The sequence below is a fragment of the Parasteatoda tepidariorum genome, chromosome 4 (assembly GCF_982258835.1).
Source record: "Parasteatoda tepidariorum strain Cologne lab strain chromosome 4, Ptep-v5.0, whole genome shotgun sequence".
Classification (NCBI taxonomy): domain Eukaryota; kingdom Metazoa; phylum Arthropoda; class Arachnida; order Araneae; family Theridiidae; genus Parasteatoda; species Parasteatoda tepidariorum.
Window position 1 is genome coordinate 13,438,034 of NC_141758.1, and position 12,488 is coordinate 13,450,521.

General features: G+C 33.4%; 1 protein-coding gene across 1 annotated transcript; it reads right to left on the reverse strand.

Moving 5' to 3' along the window:
- Positions 1 to 592: 592 nt before the first annotated feature.
- LOC147810705 (sialin-like) lies at positions 593 to 8,941 on the reverse strand. The gene is made up of 4 exons (XM_087160697.1): positions 8,404 to 8,941; positions 3,749 to 3,948; positions 1,413 to 1,649; positions 593 to 1,180 (listed from the first exon to the last, which is right to left on the reverse strand). Coding segments are annotated over exons 1-4 (462 nt in total). The 5' UTR covers positions 8,405 to 8,941; the 3' UTR covers positions 593 to 1,156.
- Positions 8,942 to 12,488: the final 3,547 nt, after the last annotated feature.

The following is a 12,488-nucleotide window of genomic DNA, read 5'->3' on the forward strand; positions in this document are numbered from 1 at the left end:
ATAAGATTAAAAAAAATATCTTATATCATATAATATGAATTATGGAAAACATTATCAAAAAACAAATGAATAATTCACATGAGACAATTTTTGAGGGATGATGCAGCACACCACTTTTAAATATCTTTCTTGTTACCGTACAATAACCACTGGATATATTAATGGGATTTTTGACAAAAATGCAAGGTCGGAAATGATTTTTTATGCGATTTCTGGACATTGATACATGAAAGAGAGTATTGTTAATTTACTACGTCAACACGAAGTGATTTTTATCAGCAAAGCTTGCAACAAATGCTCAACATTGCAACCACGAGTCGTAATGCAAATGGGGCGTAAGACATTGTCTGGCACATACGAGCTGTGTAAAAATGTCAGAGAAATTATTCTTGATCGAAGATAAAATGTAACTCGGGGGAACATTTTAGAGAGAGAGAGAGAGAGAGAGAGAGAGAGAGAGAGAGAGAGAGAGAGAGAGAGAGAGAGAGAGAGAGAGAGAGAGAGAGAGAGAGAGAGAGAGAGAGAGAGAGAGAGAGAGAGAGAGAGAGAGAGAGAGAGAGAGAGAGAGAGAGAGAGAGAGAGAGAGTTGCATCCATGCCTACAGTGGGATTCGAACCCACAACCACGAGCCCCGTAGTGTAGTACAGTAATCACTAGACCAGTGATCGACTCAATTTGTCTCTAAAAGCTAAATTTTATTTTCCAATTTAATAATATATTCCCTAATCAGAATTTTTTTAAATTTCCTCTTGTGAATACTAAGAGTCCCTACTTCTCTGCTCGTGAGGCCTAGAATCAAAAAGGAGATAATACAATTCATTTTACAGTGTGATATGTTTAAAGTCAAATGTTTTTAGTCTTAAGTCTGGAGTCAGTTGATTTTTGGTCGATGCAAAGTTTACATGAGTAAAAGGGGCACCATTTCTAAAAGCTTTAAGAATATTTTTTCTACTTATGCCAATAATTTCGCTTTGTAAAATCTTTACTGCTAAACTGCTTTTGCTGCTAAAAAGTACGATAATTTACATTGAGTCTGAAATGCAGATGTGTGTGTATATATAGAGAGAATGAAGTTTTTGAACTGTAATGATATTGATGCTGTTAAAGAACTTACTTTGTTACTTCCATATCATGTGGGAAACTCTTGATTTCGCACTTAATTTGCAACATCTTTATACATCTACAAATCAGATAGGAAATGCGCACATCAATGGATTAGAACTTTACTGGTAACACATGAACTGCAATTTTATGATAAATGCAGAAAATAAAAACTTTTGTATGTCCAAGCATTTACAATTATTTAATTCCCTGTCTAACTCCTTTTTTGGAAGAAAGAATCCTAAATATAAGAACAGAACAAGATTTTCTAATTATAAAGTAAATGTTGAATATTAACAATTTATACTTACGCCAGAAAATCCTACTGCGACTCGTGTAAATATCAATGCCCATACATTCAACCTTGCAGCTATGGGTGTGAGTAGAGAAGCAATTGCGGAACCGAAGACTCCTAAGCCATAGACCCATTTGGCACCATATTTCTCAGATATCATTCCTCCTGGTATTTGGCTTAAAAGGTATCCGTAGAAATAGGAGCCAACAACTTGGCCTTGCAGATCTGAGTTCCATTCGAATTCACCATCTGGCTGAAACAAATGACTCGACGGTGAGTTTTTAAATCTGGACACAGCTCAAAATGCGTGTTTGCGAATATTAACACTGTGATCTTGGGGGGTTTAAAATAAGGAAAAGCTTGGTGCTAAATAATTTTATTAATATACATATAGCACACGGACAAACAAACATAAGTTTAATTAATTAAGAGAAGGAGAAATAAAGAAGAAAGTCCACTCGGTTCGAAGTCTGAGCATCCACTGTCTAGTATGTGGTGGAGCTGTGGTAGCTTGACGATGTCGTTGCTACAACACAACTTAAAACGCGTGTTTACAAAAATAGTCGCAGCTCGAAATGAGTGTTTACGAAAATGGTCATAGTTCGAAATGCGTGTTTACGAAAGTAGTCGCAGCTCGAAATGAGTATTTACGAAAATGGACACAACTCAAAATGCGTGTTTACGAAATTAGTCATGGTTCGAAATGCATATTTACAAAAGTAGACGCAGCTCGAAATGAGTATTTACGAAAATGGACACAACTCAAAGTGCGGATTTACGAAATTGGTCATGGTTCGTAATGCGCGTTTTAAAAAAAAAGACACGCAGCTCGAATTTTGTGTGCTTACAAAATTGAAGAAAGATCAAAATCTGTGTTGACGACTGTGTTGTGTGTTTACTTTTTTTTTAATTTGCATTAGTAGTTCTGTTTCTGTTTTTTTTCTTTTTTTGTGTGAAACTTATGCTCTTTACGGCAACATATACATGGTTTTCCGTAATCACTGTTTCTAATATATTTCTCAATAATGAAATCATAAAGTATACGCATTAAAGGTAGCAAATTATTATTTAAGTTTTGAAGAAACAAACTATAATGAAAGCAAACTACTACTAAGAAAGTTAGGATTAAATAAATTTTGTTTACTAAATGCTGTAGGATAGGAAGTTGTCAGAAATACCAAAATTTATCAGCAAACTAGTTATAATGTTTTTCACCCCAAATTCTTAATTATGTTGCCCCAAAAGGTCTAGATAGAGAATTTTTGCGGGGGAGTTGGGATTTTCGCTCCTTCCGCCAATGGTTCAGACCCCCCATTATACCATTTCCCCCTCCCTAGCGCTACCGACACAAGTTACTATTACCTTATTGTAAGCTTTCTGGAATCCAACTGATATCCCAGTTAAATTTCAGAAACCTTTCCGGAAGCACGATTAGAGTAGTTATGTAATCGTTATGCTTTTTCGATGTTTTAAGTTTAAAAAAAAATGTTTCTGTTATATTTTTTGTTATGACACGGACAATTTGACGTTTTTGTAATCCTCATGGAAGTTACTAGCAACGTTTAGTAACGTTTCTGCAACCACGAAAAAATGACATGTTACGTTCTTGAAATGTAACAGTTTCATTTGGTTCTCTAATAGTATACATTAAATTAAATCAACAATCCATAGTTTAACTAATATTTCGGTTGCATTTTTTTCAACTAATTAAAGTAAAATGCCAATGTAAATCAAAGGGTCATTTCTTTTTAAAGAAAAGATTATTTTTAATATCAATATACACGAAAAAAAATATGAAAAGGACATGCATTTCTGAAAATTTGCATAAGTATTTGGCATCACGGTTTCAAATTAAAATAAAATAACTAAATTTACTACTAATTAATGTCTTTCTATAATAACTGTTTATAGAAGCTCTTTTGTGTTATTTCTTTTCAAAGAGAACCATAAATCATCTAATTTCATTTCATTATTATATTTATATACCACAAAAAAATATTGATATGATTAGATACAGCTCCAGGACTGTGTATTTAACTGTTGGATATAAAACCAGAATACAGATTATTAATAATGAAATTAGGAAAAAATTTATTTCCTCTCATAGTTTAAAATAGTGTGTTGTATTGTTAAAAACTTTCCAAATTATCTTTATATTGTTTATTAAAATACAAAAACCAAGGATCCAATTGCTGAAAGAAATGGTAACTACTGATTTAGCTGACTAAACTTTAATTCCTTTAAATATATATCACAAATAAAAGCAAACCAACCAATAAATGCCTTGACGGCAATAGTCTAAATAAGTTCAAAATTAAGTTAATTCAAACATGCATTAAATTTAAAACTTACTAAAAATTCATCTTCGTCTATTGTTGCGTTTTTAGTAATTATAAGTTCCGGACACGTAATCGTTGTTTCATTAGTTCCATTGCCAGATCGAGGTATTCCAACCATGGCTACTAAGGCTACACTGAGATTCACTCGCATTGCAGAAATGGTAATGTAGCCAAAGAAGACAAGAATTGTCAATACAAGGCGAGCTGGAATCACTAAAAACAACAAGAAAAATTGCTAAACAAATTAGAGACATTTTACTACAGAAATTTTAATGATTCTACAGTAAAAGCTCGATGTAACAAGTGTGGCATATAATCACAAATTACTAAGACAACGTCAAAATGTTGTTGACAGCTCTGCAAGTATACCTTACCTATAGTCTACTATATTTTCATACCTTACCTTATACTTAACCTTAACTACATTCTCGTATACCTAAACCATATTCTTGTACAAGAATCAAATTTCAAAATTTTATTCAGGAAAGATGTAAAACTTAATGCAAAATTAAGTTCCAACATTACATGATTTTTATTCTTTGCCAGATGTTTTCTTCTCTTTAAGGTTAGAATTTTTTTAAACTTTATTGTTGAGATAAAGGGAATTTAAAAGTAAAGAATTTATGTGAATAAATGATGGCGATACGTTAATAAAAACGAAAACAATTCCTGATTTGAATTATTTATTTTTACATGGACATAAAATTAAAAATTGCAGTAATTGCAAAATGCATATAATTTATTGAAACAAATTACGTTCATCTAAGACCTTATTCAAAGTTAAGTAACCTTGTTTTTTAGTTTATAACAGTCGTAGAACAACCGACCCAATTTTGAGTTTACGATTACCAATGTTCAACAACGGGTGAGGGGGGGGGGTCACCCCCGAACCCCCGAGAGCTTCACTGAAGCACAGATGTCTTGGACAATTTTTTAAAAAAATATTTATTCTCTCGTGGCAACCCTGTTCAGATGGAACGGCTTAATATTTGTTTTAAAGTGGTAGCTAGATTTTGAAAAATATACTTACTTTTAAGTATTCATATCTGCTAAAATTATTTTCATTTTATCGTGGAGCGAACATTTCAAAACTGATATTACAAAACTAAATTTGAAGTTTAATTTAATGAAATTTTAATCAGTCTTAAGAAACGTTCATCACTACTCTTTCATTTTTCCAGGTTGTGGGTACCCTGTATTTTCTTTTATCGTGGTCCGAAAAAAAAAATCAAAACTGGTGAAGTTTCTTTGGTTCGTTGAAAATGGACTTAATGAATAAACACCAAAATTAAACTTACTAACATAAATAAATATTAGGAAAAACAAAACATAAAAGATTGTACTTTTTTCATGTTTTGGAAAAACATAAACGAAAGCATACTAAAAAACAAAAACTTCTTTGGAAAAAACATATATATGGCGGACAACATCGATCGTTGCCGGTTAGAACAGGAATGACACCTTTTAGGAAGGAGGTAAATCCCAAAAGCAATGCGATGGCAGCGCCATCTCTGAATTAACACAAATAATTGACAAAATGATAAATTGTGATATTGCAACTGAATTTATATAACTAAATAGGAAGTTTAACATTGTGATAGTTTATAACTGAATTTATAAAACTAAATAGGAAGCTTAACTTTGCGATAACTTATAACTGAATTTAAAAAAACTTAATAGAAAGTTAAGCTTTTAAATTTTAAGCAGTGAAGAGAAAAGTTCATCACTATTCTTAAATTTTTCAATATTGTGGATACCCAGCAATTTCATTCATTGTGGTCTGGAAAAAAATCGTAACTGATTTTATAAAATTAAAATTAGAAGTTAAACTTGTTAAAAACATAAGCAGTCTTGAGAAAAGTCCATCACCACTTATCCAGGTCGTGTGTACCCTGTATTTGGTAGAATATTTAAATGAGTGCTTAAACACTGAGAAAAATAATAATTTGCAACTACCTCAAATATTAGACGTTATGTATTTAAGACACCTGCTCTGCTTTAAAATTAAAAAAAATAAATAAATATTCTATTAAGGCCAGTTGAATTACAAGTAACGAAGACATACATCGCAATCAAAAATTCTCTAATCCTCACCAATATATACCAACAGTGCATCGAATCAAAATTTAATAATATTTTTCAATTTGATATGTTACCAGAAGACATAAGAATGCGAACAACAACAGCCTACTTCCGCAGTGAGGCACCTCTGTTCGTGATACAGAAAAAGAAAAAAAAACATCATGATAGAGAAAAAGAAAGAACAAAGGGGTAATTTTTTCCTGCATTTGTATTCTAACCACTACAATATCTACCAGTGCAACGCTGAAAGTCTCCGATAAATAGGAAAATGGGCTGAATTAACCCTTTACAAGAGAGCAGTTTCAGAAACTAGATGCAATTAGCATGTTGGATCCAATTTTTTTTTTAATTGGTAGTGGTAGAGCCGCGATGGCTCAGGGGATAGAGCGCTCGCCTTCCATTGAGGTTAACCGGAGCTCGATCCCGGCGATGGCTGGTCGATACGAATTCCGCATCCGGCTTGCACCGACCTCAGTGCTAACGTGAAATATCCTCAGTGGTAGACGGATCATGGGTTAGAGTCCTCTTGCCGTCCGGTTAACCCTGGGAGGTTCTCGTGGTCTTCCTCTCCATGTAACGCAAATACGGGTCAGTTACATCAAAAAATCCTACACGAAGGCAATTTTCTCCCACTACTTGATCCAGGAGTTCCCTTGTCTTCTGGATTGGGTTCAAAATTACAAGGCTACGGAGTTGAACATTAGTAGTCGTAATTTGAAAAAAAACAATTTCTTGATTTTTTCATATATTTTATTGTAAACATCAATCTTTAGATGTTTAAAATTTCACCTCATAGTTAATAGTCGGAATAATCACAACTAACTCTACATGTAAAACGTTTAAATCTAGAGGTGAACTTGTTACTTTTGTATTTTTGCCCGATAACTTCAGAGCTGTTGCCAAAATAGTACACCGTTTTTTTCCTGTTTTTAAATAAATGCCACGGAAGGGCTTCGCCAGCCCTCTCGGCCAGTGCGTGTGGCAGATACTCTCTGTCCACCTCCGGCTGTGCGGGAGACTGTCACGGCGACAAGATGAAAATTTTTCCCGCATACCCATATTTGGGGGGGTCGGGGACCTAATTAACCTAATTAGTAGTCGTAATCTCAAAAATTGGGTCGGCTGTTTAACGACGGTTATAAAAATGGTAGTGGTAATTCATAAATGGTAGTGAGGATTTTTTTAAATGTAAGTGGTCTCCGATATGTTGTGGCTCAGGAGACAGAGCGTTCACCCCTCGATGAGCGTTCACCACTCCCTGGTACGAATCCCAGAAGTGGCTGTTTGACACGATTCCGCATCCAGTTTGTACCGACCACAGTGCCGATGAAAAATATCCTTAGTGGTAAGGTATCCATGGGTTAGAGTCCCCTTGCCATCAGGCTAACTGTGAGGGGCATTTTTGATTTTCCTCTCCAAGTAAGGCAAATGCTTGTTAGTTCATCAAAAAGTCCTCCACGAACACATTCCCTTGTATTCTGGGATCAAAATTACAAGGCTACGGAGTTGAACATTAGCAGTAGTAAACAAAAAATTAAAACGGCTGTTCAACGCCAGTTATAAAATAAAATTAGCCCTTTTCAAGTGCATAGTGTCAGAAATTATCTGTAGTTAACACGTTGGACACCAAATGAGCGTTAAAATTTCTTTAAATAGTAGTGGAGACGTGTTGATTTTCAAATGATAGGGGTGGCTTTTTAAATGCTAGTGGTTTCTGGGCCGTGGTGGCTCAGGGCATAGAGCACTCACCGCTCAATGAGGTGCCCCATGTTCGAATCCCAGCTGTGGATGGTTGACACGAATTCCGCACACGGCTCGCACCGACCACAGAGCCGACGAGAAATATCCTCAGTGGTTGACGAATCAAGGGTTAGAGTCCCCTTACCAACAGACTGACAGCGAGAGATTTTCGTGATTTATCTATCCACGTAACGCAAATGCAAATTTGTTCCATCAAAAAGTCCTCCACGAAGATTTATAGATTATATAGATTATATAGTCCTCCTTATCTTGCGGATTGGGTTCAAAATTACAAGGCTACGGAGTTGAACATTTGATACTCGTACACTCAAAACTGGGTTGGCTGTTCAACAACGGTTATAAAAAAAGATAAATAAAGGTAATGAAATAACTCCTCACTCAAATTTTTAAAAAAAACGAGATAATTATTAAGTTAATGGGTAAAAGTCGGCATAATTCGTTTACATTTTTTCAACAGTGAGTCACACAAATAAATTCGTTAATCCCCAAGAGTCAAGCATTTGATAAACAACAAATAAAAAATAAATTCATCAATAATTGTGGTGTTATAATCTCAGAGCAGGTCACTCTGTTACTAGAATTTACAATTCTAACATATTTGTACGTTTTTAAAAATTTAAAATAAAGCTAATTTTATTTCGTTTGTTTTTATATTATCTAGTAAAAAAATAGAATTTAACTTATGCAGGTTAACCACCTTTAAATATTTCTTTTTAAAATCCTTGTCAAAAATTAATTTTAAAAAAATGTATGAAAATTTAACAGAATTAAAAGAATGTTATTAAAACTATTCTAATCTAATAAAAAATATAACGACTCACTTACTAACGAAAGTAGATGGCACTGAGTAACTAACTAATCGAATAAATAAGTAAGAAAGAAGAGACAGAACGTTTTCACACAGTTTCGAAAGCCCTTCTTGCGACACAGATTAAAAATAGAACGTAATTATTTAAAGAAGTTCATCACTTTTTCTACTTCTATACTGGTTCCTGCTCGATTCTTTCCTGAAAAATAAAACAGTCGTTAATTTTTTTAATAAGTATCGGTCACAAATTTTCAAGCGATTGGGTTTGATGTTGTAAGTGTATGGAAATGTATTCATTATTATTGTTTTAAATGATACATATTTAAAGACTTATTGATTGACCCATTATAAAATACTTGTGTCATAAGTGCATGTTCGATAAATCGCATCTCGAAACTAATTAAGCATTGATTTGGCGATTCTTTCGTCCTAAATATTTATTTTTTTAATAAATTTCAATATGCAGTAATAAAATCTATACATAATAATAAACGCGGCTGTGTGTGTGTGTCTGTAATCACAATATATCGCCCCAGAAGCCTCGCCCAGGCCCGAAACTCGGCACATAATTGTGTTTTGACATAATGAAGAAGTATTTTTTTTCTTTTTCAAAAATTTGGATTAGTTTTTTAGTTATCAGTCATTTTGTAAGAAAATCTATGCTTTTTCGTCTTTAAAGAGCCATTTTTAAAAAACTATTAAAAAATGCATATACTTTTCTTCTCTCTTATAAATGTATGCTAATGCGAACCTTACAATTGAAATATTAATTTTCGACAACTTAAACCAATAATATGTGGCGTAACTACCACTACGAATATTAAATACCAAATCAATAGTATATAAGATATGTTAACTTGAATTCATCAAGAGGTACCTTTTGATAGATGAAGGTTGACATAGTCGATAATTAAATCCCCTCATTGGTGACCTACGGACGTGATAAGAAATTGTCAATATTGATGGATGAATCCACATTAAAACAGTTGATTTGCTTAAAATTATATATATATACTGCTCAAAAAAAGAAATCCGGTGAAGTAAATAAAGACTCCCGGTTAATAAATAATAATGAGCGAAATGCTAGAAAAAAAAATAATAATAGCGAAAAGCTATAAAAAAATGATGGGAAAAAATAGCGAAAAGCTATATAAAAAAAAAAATAACGAGCGAAATGCTTGGAAGAAAAAAATTAATATACAATATAATGAGCAAAAATTGAACTTAATAAATAAACAGCATTAATCAACTAGTGGTAATTTTCATCGAATTCTATCACAGATAAAATTCTGGAAGGGGAGTAATGTGGCGTAACTACCACTACGAATATTAAATACCAAATCAATAGTATATAAGATATGTTAACTTGAATTCATCAAGAGGTACCTTTTGATAGATGAAGGTTGACATAGTCGATAATTAAATCCCCTCATTTATTGTAGGAACATCATATGTCACATGACTATTCATATTACTTTTATGAGAGTTGCGAATGGCAACAGATCAAAAAATAATAATAAAAGAATGAGTGTTCTAAAAAATGTCTGCTGATCATTTTTTATCCTGTAACTCTGTTGCGTACAACTGGTGACCCGGATTTTTGACATGGCTACAAAAAACAGTGAAAAGATCGAAGCAACGATCGCCATGGACGCCGAAGCTAATAAAGTAAGCATTAAAATTCCACCTTTTTGGAGAGAGAAACCCGACATTTGGTTTTACCAAGTAGAAGCACAGTTTCAAATAAATAAGATCACAACTGAAGAAACCAAATTTAATTATTTGATATCCCAACTGGAACCGAAGTATGTAGAAAATATTTGGGACATTATTAAAGACACTAAGCCTAACAAATATACCTTGGCGAAAGAAAGACTTTTAAATACGTTTAATGAAAGCGAAAACAAGAGAATTCAGCGCTTAGTTACAGGATTAGAACTTGGAGATTACAAGCCAAGCCAACTTTTGCAAAAAATGAAAAATTTAGGAGCAGACGATTTTTCAGAAAAAGTGTTAAAATCTTTATGGCTTGATAAAATGCCGAATTTTATACGAAATATTCTGCTTGTCAGTGAAGAAAGTTTAGATAAACTGTCTACGATGGCGGATAAAATTCACGAAATGAAAACTGGGGAAGAAATATGTGCTGTTTCACCAAATGTTACCAACAATGATGCTTTAATTGCACGAATAGCAGCATTAGAACAGAAAATTGATTCACTGCAAATAAATGACCGTAGTAGATCTAAATTTAGAAATAATTACCGAAATACATCTCGAAGTCGCAGTCATTCAATAAAAGCATTCAATAGGAAAGGTAAATATTGTTACTATCATTTTAAATTTGGTAATCGTTGCCGACCTGAGAAATGTTATTCACCATGTGCTTGGCGAGAAAAGTCGGAAAACTCCATGATGCAACAGGATTAGCGGCTACAACTGTTGCTGATGTTAATGAAAGCCGCCAGTTCCGATTATTTGTAAAGGATAAAAAGTCAGGTTTACGATTTTTAATTGATTCAGGAGCTGATGTTAGTCTCATACCTGCAACTCTCACTCGAAATAAAACAATAGAAGATTTTAAACTATATGCAGCAAATGGATCCGAGATTACAACCTATGGAATCAAAATATTAACTGTTGATTTAGGACTTCGCCGCTCATTTAATTTCCCATTTATTATCGCCAAAATTAATAAAGGAATAATAGGGGCCGATTTCCTTAATAAGTTTAATTTATTAATTGACATTAAAGAAAAAAGATTAATTGATGGAGTAACCAATTTAATAGTTAAAGGAGAAATTTCTCCAATATGCATGACGGAAAGAATTTCCACTATGGATAAAAATTCTAAGTTTTCTGAATTATTCTCTTCATATCCAAATTTAACTAAGCCAAACTTATTAATTAGTGATGCTAAACATGAAATTCGACATTTTATCGCCACAACGGGAAAACCTGTGTTTTCTAAGGCACGACAATTAGATCCAAAAAAATTGAAAATAGCCAAAGAAGAATTTCAATTCATGCTAGACAACGGGATTATTAGACCTTCAAAATCGCCCTGGGCAAGTCCCTTACATATGGTTAAAAAGAAGGATGGGTCTTACAGACCATGTGGAGATTATAGAAGACTAAACGACCAAACAATACCAGACCGATATCCAATACCAAGAATCGAAGATTTCCATCATATTTTAAAAGACACCAAAGTATTTTCTAAATTCGATTTATTTAAAGCTTATTATCAACTTCCTATAAATGAAGAGGACAAACAAAAAACCGCAATAATTACCCCTTTCGGACTCTTTGAATTCAACGTTATGAGTTTCGGCCTCAGAAATGCACCTTCAACGTTTCAACGCTTCATAAATGAAGTTCTGTGTGGACTTGATTTCGTTTTTCCTTATCTAGACGATATATTAGTGGCATCTCGAAACAAAGAAGAGCATCAATCTCATTTAAAAAAACTTTTTGATAAATTAGATAAATATGGCCTCAGAATCAATATCTCCAAGTCAGTCATTGCTGTGGAGAAATTGGAGTTTTTGGGATATGAAATCAGTTCGGAAGGATCCAAGCCCCTTTCCCAAAAAGTAGAAGCAATCCATAATTACAAGTTGCCAGAAACCATACGTGAACTGAGAACCTTTCTTGGTCTAATAAACTATTATAGACGATACATCAAAGACGCTGCTAAAACACAAGCAATTCTCCACGAATATTTGAAAGGAGCTCATAAAAATGATAAAAGAAAAATAATGTGGACTGAACAAGCTATTAACATGTTTGAAAAATGCAAACAAGACTTATCCAATGTAGCCTTGCTAACATATCCGAAGTTTGAATTACCTCTATGCCTTTGCTCAGATGCTTCAGATTTCGCGATCGGATCTGTATTGGAACAATACGAAAATGGTGCTTGGAAACCGATAGCTTTCTATTCAAAAAAATTAAATGATGCACAGAAATCATATAGTACCTACGACAGAGAATTATTAGAGATATATCTTTCTGTAAAGCATTTCAAACATCTATTAGAAGGTCGAGAATTTACTATATTTACAGACCATAAGCCACTGGTTTTTGCCTTCAAACAAAA